This window comes from Myotis yumanensis, unplaced genomic scaffold, assembly GCF_028538775.1.
Source record: "Myotis yumanensis isolate MYYU_CA2020_CCGP unplaced genomic scaffold, mMyoYum1.0.hap1 SCAF_8, whole genome shotgun sequence".
In the NCBI taxonomy this organism is placed as follows: domain Eukaryota; kingdom Metazoa; phylum Chordata; class Mammalia; order Chiroptera; family Vespertilionidae; genus Myotis; species Myotis yumanensis.
Window position 1 is genome coordinate 60,349,858 of NW_027223759.1, and position 21,782 is coordinate 60,371,639.

The 21,782-nt window shown below is 47.5% G+C and overlaps 1 protein-coding gene across 8 annotated transcripts in view; it reads right to left on the minus strand.

Moving 5' to 3' along the window:
- Positions 1-21,782, minus strand: part of FMNL2 (formin like 2) — a 314,347-nt gene that overhangs the window by 11,669 nt on the left and 280,896 nt on the right. For 4 of the 8 annotated variants that reach the window (XM_070422987.1, XM_070422991.1, XM_070422988.1 and 1 more), the window contains exons 11-23: positions 20,940-21,050; positions 18,431-18,580; positions 16,490-16,591; positions 14,534-14,834; positions 14,171-14,380; positions 11,339-11,359; positions 9,144-9,268; positions 8,328-8,530; positions 6,563-6,797; positions 5,454-5,522; positions 5,266-5,346; positions 3,860-3,989; positions 822-985 (exon numbers count right to left, since the gene is read on the minus strand). In XM_070422987.1, coding sequence (XP_070279088.1) covers positions 822-985; positions 3,860-3,989; positions 5,266-5,346; positions 5,454-5,522; positions 6,563-6,797; positions 8,328-8,530; positions 9,144-9,268; positions 11,339-11,359; positions 14,171-14,380; positions 14,534-14,834; positions 16,490-16,591; positions 18,431-18,580; positions 20,940-21,050 — 1,902 coding nt within the window. The remainder of the gene's footprint in view (positions 1-821; positions 986-3,859; positions 3,990-5,265; positions 5,347-5,453; positions 5,523-6,562; positions 6,798-8,327; positions 8,531-9,143; positions 9,269-11,338; positions 11,360-14,170; positions 14,381-14,533; positions 14,835-16,489; positions 16,592-18,430; positions 18,581-20,939; positions 21,051-21,782) is intronic. The other 4 variants (XM_070422990.1, XM_070422995.1, XM_070422993.1 and 1 more) reach the window with 1 other exon arrangement.

The following is a 21,782-nucleotide window of genomic DNA, read 5'->3' on the forward strand; positions in this document are numbered from 1 at the left end:
CTCCACACACACACACACACCTCTATACACCTACACACACACACACACACACCTCCACACACACACACCTCCACACACATACCTCCACACCTCCACACACCTACACATATATACATCTATACAACACACCTACACACACACACACACACACACACCTACACACACCCCTACACACCACCATACACACAAATATTCTATTCCTCTCAAGAGCTTCCTAAAACCAATGGGATCTTAGAAGTCACCCAAACTTAAAATCCCCACCCGCTGCTGCACTGCTCCGTAAGGAGCCCCACATCAGGACTCTCCAGGTCTGCTTGAGTCTTCCGGGACCCAAGACGGCCAGCCTCGAACGGGAGCCATCAACCCCGTCCACCTGCGGAGTTCCCACAATGCTCTGCTCTCCTTGGCTGTTTCTCACGTGTGCAGACTGCCTGCCCAGTGTGTGTGAGACTTCAAGGCCAGAGGCCTACAGAAACCCAACGCACTGGGGACACTGCTTTGCTGAGCACAGCCTGACACGTGTGGGCTGACCTGAACACAGGACTCACATACAGGAAGCCTGGCAGGGGATGAGGAGAGGAAGGGGGGCCTCTACCCAAGAGGATGAACCCCCAAATTAGAGAGGTCAACAAACAGGAACAGGAGACCTTCCAGGTACAATATTCGAAAAGACACTCCCTCCCCAATAACCACGAGCTACATAAGAATTCTGCCCTCAGCAGACAGAGGGCAATTTCCCCCTAAAGTCCGGGGCCAGCTCCCCCAGGTGGCCTTGAGGGACCCCACCACTTCTTTGTGGGGTCGAGGGCGCAGGTACCGACCTGCGCGATCTTGGCGTCGTCCTGCAGCTTCTTCAGCCTCCCCTCGTTGCTGAGGATGAAGTCCTTCAGCAGCGTGTTGTGGTCGTGCATGGTGTACTCCCGCTTGGTCAGGTCCATGCCCCTCTGCAGCTCCTTCACGTCCAGCAAGACGTTCTCGAGGGAGACTGAAGCAGAGAAAGCAACGTTCCCGTGAACTCGGCCAGGAAGTCCAGACCACCGTGGGCTGGCTGGCGCGCCGAGCTCTCAGGGGATCCCCTGGGTCACTCGCGGGGCTCAGACCTCATTTCCAGCTTTCAGTGCAGGCATCCTTTAACGTAAATAACTCCCCTAGTGCTCACTATCCAGCACTGCATTAACATTCCTCACATGCAGTGATTCATTTGTACCGTTACCCATTTCACCAACAAGGAAAAGCAGCACAGAGGGGTTACGTGCCCTGCCCTAGAGGTGGAAGGTGGCAGAGATGGAGTTCAGGTAACAACCATGGACTCCAGTCCGGGGCTTTTACACACCTACTCCAGGTCTCTTACAGGAGACGAGGCCTATGGGTTGGCCTATAGAGGTTCTCTAAGACCTGAACACTCTGAACTCTGCATTTCTGTGGCTCTCCAGCAGAGGGCAGCATTTTACCTGTTGAACTTGTATTGACCACTTGGCCCCGAGACAGCCTTCTTTTTGTTAAACAACCCTTGCCTGTGTTGAAGGGTTTGTTAGCACAGAGCGGCCACCTCCCAGGGCAGGTAGCTCCAGCAGCTCCTGCAGGAGGTCCAGGCCCCAGCTCCGGCTCCGGCTCCCCACTGCTGACGCAGCTCTGCACATGCATGGATTACAGAACAATGCAGCATGCTTTCCCTCTAACTACACTCATGCTGCCTTGGTCACCTTTGACTCCTCAATGCTTAGGATGGTGCCAAGTACACAGCAGGAAATCAAAAAGGTGCACTGGGCACACGAAGGTGAGTGAATGAGTGAAAGTATAAGGAATCCGAGGCAGCGCACCAGGGCACCAGAAAATCAACATAGAAAACAATGCAGCCAGAGTTCCTCCATCTCCCCCACAGATTTTTTTTTCCAAATCACACTTTCAGGAAATCTCATTTGGGCCAAATAAAACGTGCTAATTAGTAAGGTTGAAATTTTTTAAAACTTTTTTTTTATTATTAAAATTGTGATGCTAAAGACCTCCTCTAATTTAGGCAGAGGAAAACCACACCCTGGTCAGAATTCTTGATCATAGCCCAGTGAGCCCTGACCCCTCAGTCAACCTGCCACAGGTGGCACTGCAGTCCTTCATAATCACACTATCACGTCTACCTGCCTCTCCGTCTCCACCCGGTTCCAGCAGCATCCATCCCAGTAACAGTGCATCCCCTCATTCATTCATTCATTCATTCATTCATTCACTTGTTCATTCCTTCATTCATTTAGTACCATGATCCATTTGCCAGGGCAAAGGGAATTACAAAGATAAATAACACTTAAACTCATACATACAAAGAACATTTTTATGTTTGCCAGATTTTTTTTGGGGGGGGGGGGGGGTATGGGGGGGTGGTTAAAAACGTGGAAGGGATTAAAAAGTACAAATTGCCAGTAATAAAAATAATCATGGGGATGAAAAGTAGAGCGTGGGGAATACAGTCAATAATCCTATATAATAAAAGCCTAATATGCAAATCGACCAAATGGCAGAATGACTGGTCACTATGACGCACACTGATCACCAGGGAGCAGATGCTCAACACAGGAGCTGCCCCCTGGTGGTCAGTGAGCTCCCACAGGGTGCTGCTCAGCCAGAAGCGGGGCTCACAGCTGGCGAGCGCAGCAGCAGTGGCAGGAGCCTCTCCTGCCTCCACAGCAGTGCTAAGGAGCAGTGAGCCGAGTGGTAAGGAGCAGTGAGCAGGCAGGTGATAAGGAGCGAGGGGTGCCAAACTGCGAGAGGGCACAGGCCATGCTTAGGGACCCCCCCAACCCCCAGTGCATGAAATTTTGTGCACTGGGCCTCTAGTATATAGTAACTGTGTATCGTGTCAGATGGGTACTAGATTTATCACAGTGATCTTTGTAAGAAATATAAATGTCTAATCATTATGTTGTACACCTGAAATTAATATAATATTGTATGTCATCTGTAATTGAAAAATAAATTTTTAAAAGATAAATAAATCTTGATTATGTCTCTAAGTACACATGCTGCAATGGATATGCAAACTGTTACAATATCCTCAAAGATTCAATTCGGCAATCTGTGGTAGGCCTCAGGAATATGAATTTGTAATAAACACCATGTTTCACAATGATAATTTGGGAATCACAACCTGTAACTAACTCTGAGGTTGATTTGCATGTTGTTCCTCTTTCTAACCTAATATTCTTTCTAGAGGACATGGTACCCTGGGCCATACACTGTCTGAGAAGACAACCTAGGTTCTAGTCCTGTTTCTGTTGCTTGTGACTCACGTGATGTTGAGCAGGACATTTAACCTCTAAAAAAGTCAGCTTTCTCATCTATAACATGGGGAGATGATTGCCTAGTACAGCAGCTATCTCAGAACCACTGGTGATTAAATGAGAAAATGCATAACTGTCATAGCAAAGTCACAACCACGAAGTACTGATAATTTAACTTGTTTTCAGACTAAAGGCAAAATGTTTAGAACCGCCACACCTGAGCACATGAACCACCACAAAATACAGGTGTTTGTTGAGGGGTAATTCTCAGACTCTCGTTCTCTTATTTCGAAAAACAGCAATAAAATAAAAAGGGAAAAAAATGGAAGAGGGAAGGTGCATAAGGCCCAGAGACCTGGGTCTTTACTGAGAGGACACAGAGAAGTCACCTTCATGCCCAAGTTCATTACTGCTCCCAGGAAGGAGCCACACCATAGCCCATGGGTTCCAGCTCAGAGCTGGATGCTTCAGCCGCCTCTTGAGAGAGGTCCTGAGGAGTGTCTGCTAAGCAGAGAATGGCTCCTCCCCACCCCCTGATTAAAGCCACTCAGTCCCCAGGAGGAACATTAACAGCGGAAGTCCAGTACCTGCAGCAGCTTTCTCCACATAATGAAGCTCATTGTAAAAGAGGGACACTTGCTGATACTTTTCCTTTACGACATTGGATATATAGTGCAGCAGTGTTTGCTTTCGGTCTGTGGACTTCGTATCTAAAAGCTGAAAACAAAAGGGAGTAAGGGTTAGAGTGAGAGGTCGTGGGAGAGTTACCCATCGATGGCGTTCTCCCAGAGTCAGTGACTCATGTTGGAGTACAGGTGTCCCAACATGGACAAGCAACGTTGCTGGGAGACTCAAGCCTGGATCTGTTCTTTGAGGAGCCAGCCCGCTGACTTTAAATGACTAGAGGACGTCCTGACCAGGGGATATGCTCGACTTTAGGGATGACCCTGGCACCTAGGACTGTCCCCACAGCTGCACTCACAGGAGCTCCCCCACCCCACACCTCTCTGGCTTCAAAGCAGGAAGAAAGACTCCAGGTGTAGTGCTCTCTCAGGTGAAGAGCCGGAGTGCGTGTGGAGCCACAGGTGTGCACAGGTTCGCCCTACACAGCGGGGCTTCTACCCTGCAGACTCCACATGGAACTCAGCCCTTCTCTTCGTCCCGGCCTCTCATGACCCAAATAAGACCTGCCCAACAGTCCATGACCTTCTGGGGGACAGACTGTGACTAATGGGACACTGACTATCAAATAACCGCATGCTGCCCAGGCTGGGGACTCCGTCACTGCCCCACCTCCTCGCATGGAGGCCACGTCGGCCCCGCACAGGCTGGGTCACGCAGCATTTCCTCTGCTCCTGTTCATATAAATCAGGGGGCTCTGAAAGCCAGGGCACCCGTTACATCCAGAATAAGCCAAACATTTTTAGAAAGGACAGAAAAGTATAAAGAAGCAGTTTTTAAAAATTCTCCAATTCCATCCATCCTCTCTGTATCTCAACATACTTCTATTCAGGTTTTCCTACCTACTTTACTTAGTTGAAAATTATCTGTACATTCCATTTATAGCCTGTGCTCTTTTCTCAACATAGAATTCTTTGAAAATTCTTCACAAGTCTCCTAACAGCTGAAGAAGAGTTCACTGTATGAACTATTGCTATAGCATCTTTAATTATGTCCCCAAATCTTGGCTCTTTACAATGTTGCTAATTATTTGCAATGATGAGTAAATACGGCATCCATCACTCAGACTCCTGAGGATGGATTCCTAGAAATGGAAATACTAGGTCACAGGGTAGGAGTGTTTCTAAGGATCTAAGTGCCTGCTGCCAAACGCTGTTCCAGAACACGTGCACCGATTGGTCCTCCGCTAGCAGAGCATCCTCATCACAACCTCCCAGCCCACTTCCAAGAGCAGACTCTCTGCTCCAGGATGTAATCTCTGCCAGCTGTTTTATGCCTCAGAGAGCTCTTGCATTGCTTTTAGTCCACTCACCAGATCTAAACTCTGAAGCTTAAATCCATAAACTGCTCCTCGTTTACTGCTGTTCATATAGTTCCCAAGGGCCAAGATGATCTGCAAACAAAAGCGAGCAGAGAGAAGCCCATCAGCCCAGCTCCCGGGCAGAGGATGGGGCTGTCAGGCCCACCCTCCCGTCCAGGCACCAAGGAAACGTCACTTGCCTCCAGAATTTTCTTGAGTTTTTGAGACGACTTTATAGAGACAGATGCTGCTATAATGGAGTGCAGTTGCTAGATTCCAGTCAAAGGAAGGAAGGGGAGAGAAGAAAAACAAAGATGTTAAAAATGGGATACTCTCACTGGAAACTAAGAGTGAACACAGAAGAAAACAGGCCTGCCTGTAGACCTTCCAGCCTCAATGCTGAGATTCTGTTTTTTCCTGAACGTGAATGTGAGTGCTCTGCCGGGTGTTCGGTAACCACGTCATTCCATGCGAGCTCTTCCCTCAAAGTATTTGAAATGAGGAGAAATGTCAGAACTGACCTGTCACAAAACCTATGACCATGAGACTCAGTCACCAGCGTGTTCCAGCAGAGCTCACCCCCCTGCCCCCCTCTCGCCATGGAACACAGTTTATATTTTAAATCAATGGGGCTCCTCAGCGATGAAAACAGAACAGCAAAGGAGCAGAACCACCCTCCAGATGCTCTCGGAAGATATTCGGACGGAAGATACCTGTACTGCTGTAATCCGTTACTAACAAAGGCTGGGGAAGAACTTTCTATGATATTTATGTCTGTGATATTCATAGCCTCCACCAGATTAACACAGAGGAGGAGGAGATGGCTGGCTCTTCTTCCTACGTAACCACAGTGCACTGTGACAAACCCTAAGCAGGAAGATGCCCATGATAAATGCGATGCTTCCAACGAAGCCAATAAACCTGTTCGCTAAAGATTGGGGGTGGTTTTTGAAACGAAAGTCACATTTTCAGCTTTGCCACCCCAGCCAGAGATCTGGTATCTTCAGGAGGAGACTAAGGCTAGGAAAATGGTTTTTCCTTGTCCTCTGAATTGACCGGGACTTTAAAATCCAGAGGACACATTCATCCTCTAGGGAGAATGGCAATATGGAAAACGTCACCATTTTCAAATTCACTTGGCATACACAAAATGAAAAAGATGGCCGAACTAACAATGGAATCTAGGAAGTCCTGGAAAGGAGTCTTTAGAGCCCATGACACGAAGCACAATCCTGAGAGAGACTTCAACCAATACAAGGGTTTCGGTGTCTCTTCGGACCCCCTCCCCTGCCAGAGTCGGTCCACTCACAGGCGTGAGCATCTGGACGCTCTCGGCGAAGTTCCCGATGAAGGCCATGATGGTCATCTTCTGCAGGAGCCTCTCGATCTTGCTGAACTGCATCATGAAGCGGTCCTCGTCCGACAAGTTCTCCAGCGGCTTCCTCTCCCGCTCGTAGAGCCGAAGCACTTTCACCTCATTCTCGGTCGGCAAGAACCTCATCAAACATTCCACAAAGTCCACAGGCAGCGTCTTCAAGTCAAAGCTGAGGGCAGATGCGGACACGTCAGTGTTGGAGAGAAAGCCCCCACCCTTTCACCCACACCTCCATCGGGTCCGGCTTGGGAGCCACCCAGCCAGTGCGTCACAGGTGGACGGTGAAGACGCCCGTGGTGCTGACTCCTGACTGTGCAGCCAGCACCTTCGCTGATCCTTCCTGACAACCTGGACCTCATCACATCCCACACAGTTCTTTAAGCTATCACTATAGCTCGAAGCCTCCAGAAATCAGCAGTAAATGACAGTGGGAAGAGGCAGAGGAAGGCTGAAGCATCAATGGTGAAGTCATTCAAGGACATGGATTTTAGGCATGTTAAGTACTGCTAATTGGGAGATTAATACTGTACACACAATTAGAGAATATCTGGTGAACTCTATAAAATATTTCAATTAAACCAATAACTGGGAATATATTTTATTCTTTAGAAAAAAATGCAACCAAATGCCTGTGCCCTAGGGATATTTTGGCTTAAGTGTATACATCCCTTGAAGGAATACCAGATCCCTGTGGATGTATGCTCAATTTGAACCAACGAAGTATCTGCTACAACCTCTATATTGTTCTACGGACAATCTTTGTTCAGCAAAATAATATAATTATATTTAATCACCATGGCAAACAAGGCATGTACAAATTAAAAACCAAAGCGTGTATCAGGTTTCAACCTCAGAAATCAGAACAGACTGGAGGAATGCACTGGACTATTAGATTATGATCCTGGCTGAGGACATAAAATTGGAACAGATGATTTCTTGGGGCCATTTACTGCAGAAGGAATCCCTGACCAAAATTTATGAAATGTCAATTTACAATGATTTAGTTCCTAAAACATCTAATAACATCCTTATCATATTTGAAAGTCATCATGACCATAAGAAGAGTAGAAAGATTTTTCTAAGAGAAAAATAAATAAAACCAATGCCTTCTCTGCTGTTCAAGGATAAAAAAAAAATAACTCAACTTTGTTTAAAATGTCCTGAAAGCACTAAAAGCAACAGCAATCACATTCCTATTGTTATAAATTGAAATGTGCCTCCATATCACATGTGCATCTGGCGTTGGATGGCATCATCCCACAAATGCCATCACATTTGTATTCAACAAATCTGAATAAAAATCAGATACTGCAGAGAAAACTGACATTTCTTCCTTTTCTTAGCATCTGCAATACTCCACCCAACTTTCCTTCTACGGAAGCTTTGCCGTAGACCTACATGAGAGCCGACCAAGATAATTAATGTCACGATCCCGTTGTTCTTCCAAAACGATTATAATTACTCCTTGTAATACAGCACTCCCGAGGGTAATTTCTCGTCCACCTCTTTTGTGTTAACATTTTATTAAGCTCTCAAGTTGCACAGATGTAACAAAGGGACTCTCTGGTGTGGGGATATCAAGAATTGCTCCATCGTTTATCTTAGATCCTGCCTCACTCTTGAAATATTTCCGTCATCTACGAATTCATAACTTTCTTGTTTTACTGAAATATAGTTTCCCAGAATGCCCTGAACTTACACATGAATGGCTTTACAGATCTCGTCGGCGGTCTTTCCAGCCTTCCTTAAAGTGATGGCAAGGTTTTTGGCCCTATTTGCTTCCAGTAACGTCACCTTGTTGGATCCCTTCTGCGTTATCTTCTGTTTGCTTGAAGAAAGATCAATGGCAGGACCTTGGGCTTTTGTCTTAAAAATTTCCTCAAATTCATCCACATTTAAATCCTGGGGTAGAGAAGATGAATGAATTAAACTTAAAAATTAAGTTAGGAAGCCACCATTTACACAGTTTAAGTGTCAAAGAACTTACGCGATGCCTGTCTTTGACCATGGCCTGCTCTATTTTCTGGTTTGTGCCCGAGTGTGAGTTATGCCACATATGCAGACATGAAAATCGAAAGTAGATGACTGGTCCCAACCAGCCAATTCAAATGCCTTTCAATAATTAGCTTGCAGGGATGGCAACCACAGACTAAAACTACCCATCAAACCGGCTAGTGAGTATGATTATTAAGTCCTCATTAACTTGTAATTTAATAAAGAGTTTTATGCCCTTTTATAAGTTAAGGGAAGATCTTGTGTCAGATATCACACACACACACACACACTTGGCATACACTGAAGGTGCTCAAAACTATTTCATTTAACATAACTTTTTAAACAAAGTTTTAAACCCACCTTATAAAATAGTTTCCAATTTTATTCCCTGACATCACATATCCTTTTTTTTCTTTCCATCAAAGCCCTTAAAACACCAGCACTTTAATCACCAAAATGCCCAGGTTACCAACACACCCATTTTGGCTTTGCTGCACAGAGTAACCCGTAGGAAAGATACCTCCAGAATTCGCTCGTCATCAATTTCATTGAAGACTGTGCCATTGATCTGATTTGGCTTCAGGGCAACCCAGTTAAAAACTGGCATTCTGAATTTCGTCTTGATTGGCTTCTTAATTTTCACAGCTACAGAGGTCAGAGAGAACAAAATTAAGATCCCACCAAGACCCCATGACACTCCAGAGCAATCAGACAACAGTCCTTGCAGATGACACGTTAACCCTGGAGGAAGGCTGGCGGGTGGCGCCCGGGTGTTCAAACACCACACGTGGCTGCGGCCGGAGCAATCTGAGGCCGGCTGGTACAGCACTGTGTTCAAGTCATCTATGAGCTGGGAGCTAACTTTCTTTTTAATGCGGGCAACTGGTTTGCCACATCACGGTCACAATGTTTGGACAATGCTTAAGACAAATAAATACCGGGGACCAAAGATGATCAGTCGTGCTCTTAGACAGCAGAGAGGAGCACCTGCTCTGGGGACTGAGATTGAAATTCCGAGCCCCAGTGTAACTTCGACATCCTAAATCCTTGGTTCTAGAACAGGTATCTCTGAACGAATCTCAGAAGATGACCAGAAACTACAGATAGTGTCTCTCTGAACCACCAGGAATGTAGCATCAGGAATGCTGACTTCCAGCCAGAGCAACGCATTCCTGTGGATGATTTCAAAAATGGGGGTTATATTGGCTGCTGAGTTATTTCAACAGACTCAGGGCCATGAGTGGCTGAAAACAGAAAACGTTCAAGGAGACAGAAGGGTACTTGGAACCAGGACTTGTACTGCTTTTTGAGAATGGCCCCCGCCCCTCCCCCTCGTGAAGAGCAAGTTCTCCCCAGGGCTCAGCTGCCTGTGACCAGAGGCATGGACGAGCTCAGTCAAAACACTGAAAACCTCTGAACAGAGAGGGAGGGCTCTATCTTTGAGGGGTCAAGGGGGCAGCACCAACCCCTCTTTGGGGAAATGAGCTAAAAAGGCAACCCATTAAAAATTCCATTAGTTAATTACACATCATAGAGAAGTCCTCCCAAGCCATTCAAGTTATATATATCCGCCTTCTTAATTATGTCCTGGTACGCCCCCCATGCTACTTGGGAGCTTTGCTACTTGCCATCATCAGCAAGAAAAGGAGAACTTCCGAGCAAGGGGAAAAAATGCAAAACACACCTGGGCTTTTACCTGGCTGCCTGCCTCAGTGGGAGGCAGACAGCGCCTCTCATTCCTCCAGAGTTACACATGTGACATAATCCACAGCAGGATGTCATCTGTCACTGACACAAAGGCATGCAGGGACACAGAAACACAGCTTTGCCACACCAGGCCTTCCCACTCCCAAGTGCAACACCTCAGGCCCTACTGCCCAGCAGTGCCGGGCTCCTCGCCACTCTGCATCCTTTGCCTACGCTGCCCAGGAACCTGGGACCCAGGAACAGCCCTTCCTCTGGGCTGGCACTTGGGTGAAGTTGAGGGGAAGGAGGAAGGCGCAGGGAAGGGGCTGTGCGGGGAGCTGACCATAATCTTTGGTGAGAGGCCAGGTACGTTTGGTTCCAGCATCCCTCCACAGGCACTGTGGCCTCCGGACACTCACTGCAGGTCATTCCATTGGCAGCCACCTTATTTGTTAACTTTTTAGCCAGATGAGTAATAAGCCTCTAATAAGCCTGAGATCAGAAGACAAGCAATAAAGTCTTCAGGGCAGGCTGTCCTGACTCTGGGGAAGTGGTATGATCCGAGGAGGAGCTCCGTAGGTGACCATGGCATGCAGTGCTCAGGCTAAGGGGGTGGGTAGGTGCTCCAGGAGAGAGCCGGAGCCCAGGGAGGCAGCACCAGCAGCTCGTCCTTGTTCTGTGGTGCTTTCTCTTTTCCCCCAGAATAAACCCAAAGTCCTTCAAGAGCTGAGGCCTTAGACCCAACTATGAAAATTAAACTAAAAGAAAAACACTCCTTTCCTCAGGGAGAAAGGAATGTGGCACAGGATCCGGGATGTCTGCTTAAAGGGCCATCATCTCTCCTCTACAGGTTCACCTGAAACGTGTGGGCAAACCTGGGACAACAGTCAGCCAACACCGAGACTTCCCGCAGACACAGAGTCAAAATGCAATGGGTCAGTGTAAGGTGGAGTGGAAAGATGGAAGGCACGGTGTGACCAACGGGAGCACAACGCAAATACTCAACACACTCAGTGAGGAGCAACCTACAGAAAAGCTTGATGGGCCCATCTTTTGTGGAAGCAGGAAGAACAAAGAAAATACAAAACACATTAGATACAGTTAGAGTCAAGCGGCTCAGCAGCTGGCACACTCTTCACATAGAATCCCAGGCTTCTCGGACACATTTCACAAGGCAGCCCAGAGCCAAAATTCATTTCCCTTAGGGCCTGCCTTGAAGACTCATTTATTTTGTTTTAAAAAATAATCCTTTTTAGAAGAGGGAAAAAAATGATTTCATTATAGTGGTCCCAAACAGCCATATTCAACTGTGCTAAGTATTCCTAAAGATAAGGAAAAATTTTTAATGAAAAATAATCAGCTGAAGTCCACACCCTCATTGTGAAATTCCAAAGCACATTCCACCACAGAGACAACACAGGGTGCCGACTGCCCAGCGCCCTGCTGCGCTGACCTCACTAGGACATGGGAGCCAGTCGATCAATCGCAGATTTGAGGAAGTCGGCCTTATGCTTCAAATGCACATTTCCCACCACTACGATTTCCTCTATAAACTGCAACGAAAACTTGACTGAATAAACATAGGGAACCTCCTCCTGGTCCCTGTCTCGGCCACCAAGAGCACATTTGCTCATGGCCTGTTGCGGGGACAGACCTCCTTTGGCCTGCAGATCCAGGGACCTAGTGGTCACAGGTTTCTGGCTTCCCAAGAGCCCTTGGCATATCCCAGCTCTGTCTCTGGCTCTACTGGGACATCCTGATTCTGTCTGGCGGCTTGGTTCCAGAGAGACAGCTCCTGAACACCCCGGCAAAGCATCTCACAACATGGCCCACACCACTAAGCGTGAACGGCCAAATTAAGGCTGAGTAATAAAAAGAGATTAAAGGCCTTGTAGAAACTGCTGGATCTCAAGCTACCAACTATGCATAAGGTTCTTACAATCCTTACATCTTGTAACACAGAGCCTCCTGTGATTGTTTAGAGGACACAGGGCACTAAAGAGGAGTTTCTTCAATCCCACACACAGTTCTCTAAACTGCGTAAGACACAAAGGGGACACCTCCCCATGGGACCAGCTCCAAAGGCGGCAGTGGGGAATCGGCTGAAGAGAGAAGCAACAGGCCAACGCATTTTAAAATTAAGCAGGCAACAAAATGAACCAGCGAGGACGAGACCCGTTCAGCAGGGCCCTGGACCCACATCTCATCCTGGTGGCTCCTGCGCTCGGCAAGGCAGTCCTGAGACCTGGAGGAGCTCAGGTGGGTGCCGGCAAAGGCTGCATCACATGTGAGGTTTCGCCAGAGAGAAGGGAAGCCGGTCCGAAGGAGAGACACCACAGCCGGCACGTCTCACATGAGCGCGCTTAGGGGCCAAGCTGAATCCGTGAGCCCAGTGCACACGACAATTACAGGCTTTCACATGGAAAACAGCCTGTTGAGGGGGCAGGTTCCTGGGGCTGGTTAAGGCGTTTTGGTTTGTGTATATTCCAAAAGCCAACAGTTCCACGATGACGCGCTTTCTGTTTTTGTCCTTCAGAGGCAATAAAAGCTCTAGAAGAAAGTGGTAGTTTGGGAAGACCTTGCAGGGTTAAAGTAAGTCACTGGTTTCCTGAGAACATTACTGTGTTTGTTACGTGGACAGTTTTATAGAAGTTGGGGTGTGGAACCAGTTTTCTGTGGGCGGCTTTCTGTCACTAGGATGAGTTAGCACCACAGACCGGCTGGGCATGTTGTGGCAGGACATGCTCAGGGACGCAGGCTGGGAAATCTTTGACAGCTGCCTTTTTTTTTTTTTAATACATTTTATTGATTTTTTACAGAGAGGAAGGGAGAGGGATAGAGAGTTAGAAACATTGATCAGCTGCCTCCTGCACACCCTCCACTGGGGATGTGCCCACAACCAAGGTATATGCCCTTGACCAGAATCGAACCTGGGACCCTTCAGTCTGCAGGCTGACGCTCTATCCACTGAGCCAAACCAGTTAGGGCTGCCTGTCTTCTAGAACCACCGCAGCCTTGGGAATGAGAAAATATTACAGCGGCGGCTCTTCGGCAGAAATGAGAGACCTCGCCGAGGGACTGAAGTGGATGAGGAAGCGGGATCATCTCATGTCAACGGGACGGCACCGCAAAGCTCAGAGCAACGCCCCATGCCAGGAAGACACTCGTGGCTGGGAGAACAGCTTGCAGTGTTGTAGAGAGGAGTAAACATGCATTTTGGAGTCGAAGATGAGAACTTACATCTCAAGGCATTAGAGGAACTGTCTTCCTCTGGCCCACACCCACCCTGCCTTATGGCTGGGGGGTGAGAATGCCACATTGGGTCCTGGTCAGCAGGAAGACGAGGTGCACTATCAGCAAGCATTTCAAGGCATCCTAATGCGGCTGTTGGCAACATTCCCCCTTAAAGCGTCACTGGACTACAGTGAATTCCGATGCTCTCTGATGCTCAGAAATGCCTGCGAGCCTACCTCAGGCAATTACACAGAAAGGCACGGTGCCCCCTTACATTGCAGATACCTTCAAGATAAAAGAGCCGCAAGCACCAGAGCAGTCTGTGTCAGAGTGTCCAGACGTGTCCGCTGAACCTGTGAAAACGCAAGGACCCCCAGAAGGTAACCTGTCTCTCTCCCTTCCCTGGAAAGTGCTAAGACGGTGCAGGATCAAGACCTCCCGCCAGGGAGAGAGGGACAAACCTACTGAGCGTGACCATCTCGCCGGCACCTTAGCAGGATGTTCTATCAAGAGGAGAGACATGACATTTCAAGAGACCTGGACTTTGAAAGAATGGCTTGAACCCTCGGAAGTAAGACCAATGAGTATTTCTCACATGGGTACCTGGGTCTTATTCTCTGCTCTTACCTGCTAATCCTGAGTTGAAAACCACTGTGGGTGAAGACGTCCCAGGCAGCGGGGGTGCAGAAGGAGGAAGGGGTGGTGGTAAAGGAGGAGCTGGCACAGTCTCGGAGGCAGGACCCGGCAGAGGCGGAGGTGGAGGGGGTGGGGGAGGCGGTGGCGGGGGAGGGGGCGGAGGAGGGGGCGGCATAGGTGGTGTTACCGGACCATTTTGCACTAGCAAAAGAAAAGAAACAAATTGACTTTGAAAACAGGGGAATGGTTTTTCCGGCAATAGGCCGCGTGCACACAGAGAACATCAGTGAGCAGTGAGTAAAGGAAAGAACAAATATCCCAATCCCACCCCATTCTCCCGCCAAGGTTTCTTACCTGTTTCAGGTGCATCTGACAACAGAGGTAGAGGTGGGGGAGGAGGGGGTAAGGGTCCCGAGGCGGCAGCCCCCGTTACTGGTCCCACTGCTACTTCCGAGCCCGTGGACAACGTGCCGGAAGCCACAACCGGCAGTATGGCGATGTCCCCATCCCCTTTCTTCTGAATTTTAATGGTCCCTTGTTTTTCCAGTTCATGAATCCTTTTTTCCAGGGTAGACTGTCTTTGAATGGCTTCTTCTTTTTCTTTGACCATTTTCCTTAAGGTGTGAACCTGGGTATTTGCATCTTTGTAGATTTCCTGCAAAAGAGTCCACCGTCAAGAGTTTGTCTTCACAGGACATGCTTGCCTCTCACCACCAGATTGGCAAACTGAGGACACAGAAAATAGCCAAAAGGAAAAAAAAGAAAGAAAAGAAAAAGGATACTCGTATAGAGGAATTCTATGGAACTCAGCCAGAACCTATGAAGTCCCATTCGTTATTGTTTGCTCACTGGCAATGCATGCAATATATGTTAGCAATTCTTATTGCTAATGTGGTTCTTTCAGTTAATTAAGGCTCGACTTTCCCTGCAGGGGGGAGAGGCACCGAGCAGAAATGACCCAGACATGATTTTGGAGCTGACTTTGGGATATCCAGTGGGTATTCCAGTGGTCCAGCATGTTTTCCTTTCACTTACTTTAAAATTCATTTTAACTCTGGATACATCAGCTAGCAGTAGCCAAAGGGGCGCTACATTAGCCTTGGATGGAAGTCAGAGTGGATTAAAAATCTGCAAGATGTGGGATAGCCTGCTGAAGAGTGACCAGGGGCTGGCTGGCCCTGAACGGGTTTCCCCAGCCTTCACAATGCCCCCGGCCAAGCGCAGGTCAGCCATGGCGGCAACCTTTTCTGTCTGGGAATATAGTTAACAAAACGGGCCAGTGCTTCCCTCCACTGATCACTTATTTCAGTCTAGGTTTTTAGCAGAAAACAAAGAAGTTACCATTTCAATTCAAAGGCTGTCCCGGTTCCTTTTACTGGGGGCTCACAGACGCCCGCGAGAGGATTTTATGGCACCGACTTGCTGGGCCTTGTACACGGGACCTCTCACCACAAACCTCCAGCAGGCAGGGAGACGTTCTTCACACCCCGTCTATGATTAATCATCTGAGAGTCTGCCCTTGAATTGAGTCCATATGCTACAACTCTGTCTTGATGGCATGCCAGAAAGTAAGTTTCCTAGAGTTAACTCTAGGACATGTCAGACGATCAAGCAACACACACAGACACGATAACCATCGCATAAAACGTGCCATTTCATTAACGGTAGTGCAAAGGCAAGCCATTTGCCTGAACGCCCTCCAGGCATTTCGGTGGTTTTATGTTCCCTACGATTCCAAACACACGGATGGGGCTCCATAAATACCTGACACGGAAGGTAAAACAATGCTAGCGCCAAATAAAATAGCTGTGCTTATCTGATAGTAAAATGGATTGGTTTTGCTTTGCCTTTTTTTCTTTTTTTTTTTTTTGGTGAATGCCATTAGGTCTCGCCTGGGTTGCGATTTCACCATTTCCATGGCAACCACCAAATCTGGTTTCACGTAGAAGCGAAGCCAAGTAACAAAGAAATGCAAGTTCTATTGAAAATAAATAAGTGGCATGGATTAAATCCATGCTATATTTTTATTTCTAACCAAATGCGGGGTCTACATATTCAACTCCGACTTGTCCAGATGGGAAAATATCGTTGCTCCCAAAACCTGTGATAAGGACATACTGCCCGGAGCGTTTGCTTGCACACGCACGTGTAAAGCCCACACCTGTGCACTTTCCTTTGGAGACCACCTCGGAAATAGTCCCAACAGATAGGCTGCCCCAGTGCATTCCTCTGACATGAAGGCTCGGCCAGACGAAGGCCGGAGCGCCCTCCCCACGGTGCCCACGGGGCCGCTGTCACCGTCACACTCACTCGAACCACATCCAGCTCCTTGTTCCTCTGCATGAGCTGCTTCTCCAGTTCCACGATCTTGGACATGGCTTCGTTCTCCGTGTCTTGCAGCTTTTCAGACAACTGTAAGGTTTGAAAGGGAGGCCGTGTCACAACCCAGGGTCATCCTGAACAGTGCCTGGGTCCTCAGAAAATGGAGTCGCTCAGAGGCCGGAAGGGGCCCGTCACAGCCCTGTGTGTGCTCCACAGGCTGTTTTACGGAAATGTTAATATTTATGCTATGGCTCTGAATACATTCTGTTTTTAATGGGAATTAATTGATATACGGCCCTTAATAAAACCCATACATTAGTTCTTTCATGTCTCTCTCCATTTCTGCAGGGGTTGGAGAAGAACGGGTGAGGGAGGAGGAAGCCCACCTTTCCTTCCCCGAGAAAAGGTTTTGAAAACTGTTGATCCAGAAAACTCGGCTGTGTTATTACAGGTAACCAGCTGAAAAAATACGACTGCTTGTTTGGACCCAAACTACCCAAATACTAAAAGCCATTTTGGAGGGGCCGTCCAAGCACACAGGTGGCCTGCTATAAAAGCAGGTGACACAGGTCTGGTCGGGCAATGCTGGCAGAGGCTGCCAGAGCAGGACCGGGTGAGCCATGGGTCGGACAGTTACCCTCCACGTGAGGCTCTAGAACTGAGCAGCTTCGCACTTCTCACCTCTCCCTGAAAGCGATCGCAAGTGAAGAAAATCAGGGAGGCAGGGGGAAGGGACGAGGAGAGACTGACATCGATCAGGTCAGAATACCATGCAAATCTCTTAAGGCAGTGGTCGGCAAACTGCCGGCCCTTGAGTGTGGCTCTTCTACAAAATACCATGTGCGGGCGCGCACGTACAGTGCGATTGAAACTCCGTGGCCACACTCAAGGGTCCAAAGAGCCGCATGTGGCTCGCGAGCCACAGTTTGCTGACCACTGTCTTAAGGGAAGAAACACTAAGCCTGTAAATGCTCTTCCCAAGCGGTGTCTGCCAGGCATAGCCCGAGCTGGGAGTTCTGGCAACTTGGCTTAACCACAGCCATGAAGATGCACATGTGCAGAGTGACAGGAAAAGGTGAAGGACATTAAACACAGGTAATACTAGGAACTAAGAAAATGTGGAGGAAAAGAAATGTTCAAAGGGGAAAATAAATGTCCCTCCCAAAGAGATAATTCATTTCACAATCAAGGACATTGGCAGGATCCAGCAGAAGAACTGAGTCCTCACAAGGCCTGGGTTTTTAAGCAGCACCGTTTTTCCATTCATTCTTGCAGTATTACAGTATCAGCTGCGCGGATGAACAAATGAATAACCTCTCATCCTCCTGGGTCCACAGCAAGAAAACCCCCTGAATGGAAAACGAGTCCCAGCCCTGAGACAGTGCAAACATCACAATGAGAGGACACGCTGCCTGAAAGAGCAGGCCATGTGGAAAGCGCACCGATTCCCCTGAAAAGGCTCATTGTTGAAGTGAATCTAGAACCTTGAGTAGCCATAAGGCAGGAATGAGCAGACTGGCATCAGGAAGCCACCAGACGCCCTGTCCACGGGCTTGTGTGGACACATTCGGTAGAAGGTGACTCATATTCAGAAGAAGAAACTTATTCACCTCGGGCCAAGTGCACATATTTGAGTTGCACTTCCCTGGAGGTAATGCTTATCATGTAGCTCTCCAGTGCCGACAGCAACATGGCCAGGGAATGTGGACTTGGCAGACACTGGGCAGGTGCGCTAAGTCAAGGCCACGATCCCATGGAGTGTGAAGTAACGCACCTGCCTTCCTGAGGGAACCCCGAGTGGCCTCTGACAGCTCCCTAGCTCATCCCTACACTCCACGTCCTGTCATTCACGGCCACCAACGTGGACACTTATTCTGCTCTGCACCCCTTGAAACACGGGCATGTTTTCCTTTTCTGGGAAGTAGTTACATGAGAGAGGTTTTCTTCCAGCTCCTCCACCCTTTCCAAGGCTGCGTTCTTGGTCTCGGCGTCTTCCAGCAGAGCTCCCACGTCAAACACGTTGTCCAGGTATGCCTGGATCTGCACCTGCAGCTTGTCACTCTCCGTGTGTTTCAGCTTCTAAACATCAAATGGCAAGAGCAGGGGGGTTAGCCTATCTGTGGAAACAGAACATAACTGCCCAACAGCCTACGTAGTTTAGTCTTTTCCAAGAGAGGGTTTGATATATCCTCCTCCTTAAGAGAATTTAAGGAGTGACCATCCCAGAGGGTCCCATCAGCTTGCTACCTGGGGAAGACCCTCTCCCAAATCTACACTCATTTCCCCAATCCTTCCTGTGGGTATATACCCCATGTGGGTATATTCCAACCTAACACCTTTTGATGCAGGTGAAGTCAGGAAAATAGAAAAATTTAAAACAACTTTGAATGGGAACAAGAGTCATGGGTAACAAAAGTTGAGAGGTATCTGTGTAGGAGGAGAGATTGGAGTGGGTGGTAACTGGCCTGGGTAGTGATGGCAGTTCTAATTGGAGGTAGAGTTGGGGGACAGTGGGGCAGGTGTGGGTAGAATATGTTGGCCTAGGGGCTTATTTTAACACAAATTGCTAGAGCCTACCCTCCATGATTACTAGTACTTCCCTACAACACTGCCCCCCACGAGGAGCTCAGGGTTCCCCAAAGCACAGGTCAGGAAGCTCCCCCACCCCCATTCTCTGCATCCCAGGCCAGGCATTCCAGAGGAAGTGAGCCAGCTCTACGGTGAAGTTAGAGGTCAAGTAGACCAGGACTCTTCCTTAGAAGTAACGTAAGTCAGGGCTTTCCCCGGGGAATACATGAGTAGCTGGAATAATATCTGGCACATGGATGGTGTCAATAAACTTGTACTGAGCAAATCAATGGCTCCTCAACAAGGCTGGTTTTTGTAAACAAATGAAGCATTTGTACACTATATGCTTATCATATTCTTCTATTCATCAGGGTCCAGAACCCACAGAGCAGGAAGTTAGAGAAACAGAGTGTTTTGAAAAAGTCTTAAAATTTTCCGAGGAACCCTACTCTGCATAAACCCCCAGGAAAGCAGACTTTCTCCCGGGTCTGATCTGGCGTCCTACCCCTGAGCTTGCTGGAAGAGAGTACGTTCCATTTTGGTCTGGGAGTCAGAACTGAGAAAGATTTCTAAATAAGGGTGGAGTCTAGAAAAAAAAACTGGAGAAGTTTAGCAGGATTTTTCTCAGATTTCACAATGAACAACAGGTGCTAACACGTTATTACCTGTAACCCGGAGCCTGAAGTGAGCTCTGCATGGCCATCACAAAACTGAACCCGGAGCAGCATTACGGAGCTCCACACCCAAATTCTGTTCTAATGCTGCTCCTCTCAGAGCACGTGGGGGAAAGACAGACAAACCACGATCTCAAAATACCTTTCAGTACATTATCCTATCAAAGATATTAGTGGATCTTTAAATGGGAAAACAATTCAAAGCAATTCTTCAGTAGAAACCGATCATGCCTCTCTCTGAGGAGCCTTAGACAACATGAGGCCAGTCTCTCCTGGTCTGATGAGCAAGGCCATAAGCTGCAGAGTAACCGATTCTGTGATTCCGCCTTGCAATAAACTGAGGGTACCGATGTGTGATCCCCTGGCCCCACCCCTAAGGACGATGGGCAGCTGAGCTCCAGGGGAAGGGCTTCTATCTTCTTCATAACTAGAAACAGCCTTGAAATTGAGGCCAACTATTCTTGCCCAACCACTAGTGACCTTCCAAGTTCAAATGGACCTTTCTTATCTAGAATGGAAAGCGTAACTGCCAAGGAGTCCAAGGAAAGGGTTGACTCTGTGCACACAGAGCTACTCAAGTCCATTTACAATTTTCACATCAACTTTCTGAAGGGCTTCAGGGAACTGGCTGAACATCTCTGCAAGGGAGCACGAGAAAGAGACACTTTAGACCTTTTTGTCCCAAGAACTAAAAGTAGAACTTCTAAAGCCACATTTTCAGCAGAATTTAGCAACTACACAAGGAAGTCTCTAGTGTTCATTTCTCTCTTTTTTTGCATGCTCTAAGGAATTTTTCATCGCTCGACAGCAGTCTGGGTTTGACCTTCCCTGCACAATCAGGTTCCCCAGAGTAACCAAGAATGTGAATTTCCCAACAGCCCGCCCGAATGAAGGTGCAGTTAGACTTGACCCTAGATCTCCAAAGCAGAGGGGAGCTGCAGCAAGGCCGTATACGAGAGGTTCTCTGCCTCTGGTACTAAAAGCTGCTGGCAAAGACAGCGGAGGCCCCAGGAGGCCTGCAAGAACCCAGCTTCTCTGGCAGACTGCACCCCTCAGGTGGCTCCCTCTTACCTAGCAGTACAGTAAGTGTACGGCATAGAGCCACAAGTGTTCTTTCGCCCCTGCGGAAGTGTATCTTTGAGGGTAGGCAATAAACCAGGTCTTATATTAGAGCCGAAGCTTTCAACTCTACTTACATCCAAGTATTCGTCCAGGCCTAACTTGGTAAATTCATACTGGAGATGAACTCTGAAATTCATATCTTCTACTGAATGGACTACAATATTAATAAACTGCATAGAGGCCACCTGAAATGAAATCGCCAACAGGTTAGATGGGTTCCAAGCTTGTTTTCTCATTTTAATCATAAAATATACTTTCAATTGCACACATCAGAGCTCACTTACCAATTTCCTTTTCGTTCATTTTATTGGGTCTTTAAAATATACTTCATATTTTTTTAAAATTCAAAAGTCATATAGGTATCATAATTACATACCACTTCACATCCACTAGGATGGCTATAATCACAAGGAAAGATAATAACAGGTGTTGATAAGGATGTGGAAAAGGTAAAACCCTTATCCACTGCTGGGGGTGGGGGTGTAAAAATAGTGTAGTTGCTGTGAAAAGTGTCGCAGTGCCTAAAACTGTTAAACACAGAGTTTTCATTTACCCAGCAATCTCATTCTTAGGTAAATATACCCAAGAGAAAAGGAAATACACATCCACGTAAAAACTTCTACACAAATGTTCATAGTAATTAAAATGTGTGTGTGTGTAACAATGTCAATCAACTGATGGTTTAAAAAAATGTGATATGTCCATACAACGGGATATAATGCAACAATAAAAGGAATGAGGTACTGAAATGTGCTACAACATGGGTGAACTTGAACTCATTATAAGTGAAGAAAAGTCACAAAAGATGACATGTATTATAATTCCATTCATATGAAGTATCCAGAATAGGCAAGTCTACAGAGACAGGAAGTAGGTTAGTAGCTGCCTAGAACTGGGCGTGGGGAAAATGGGGAGTG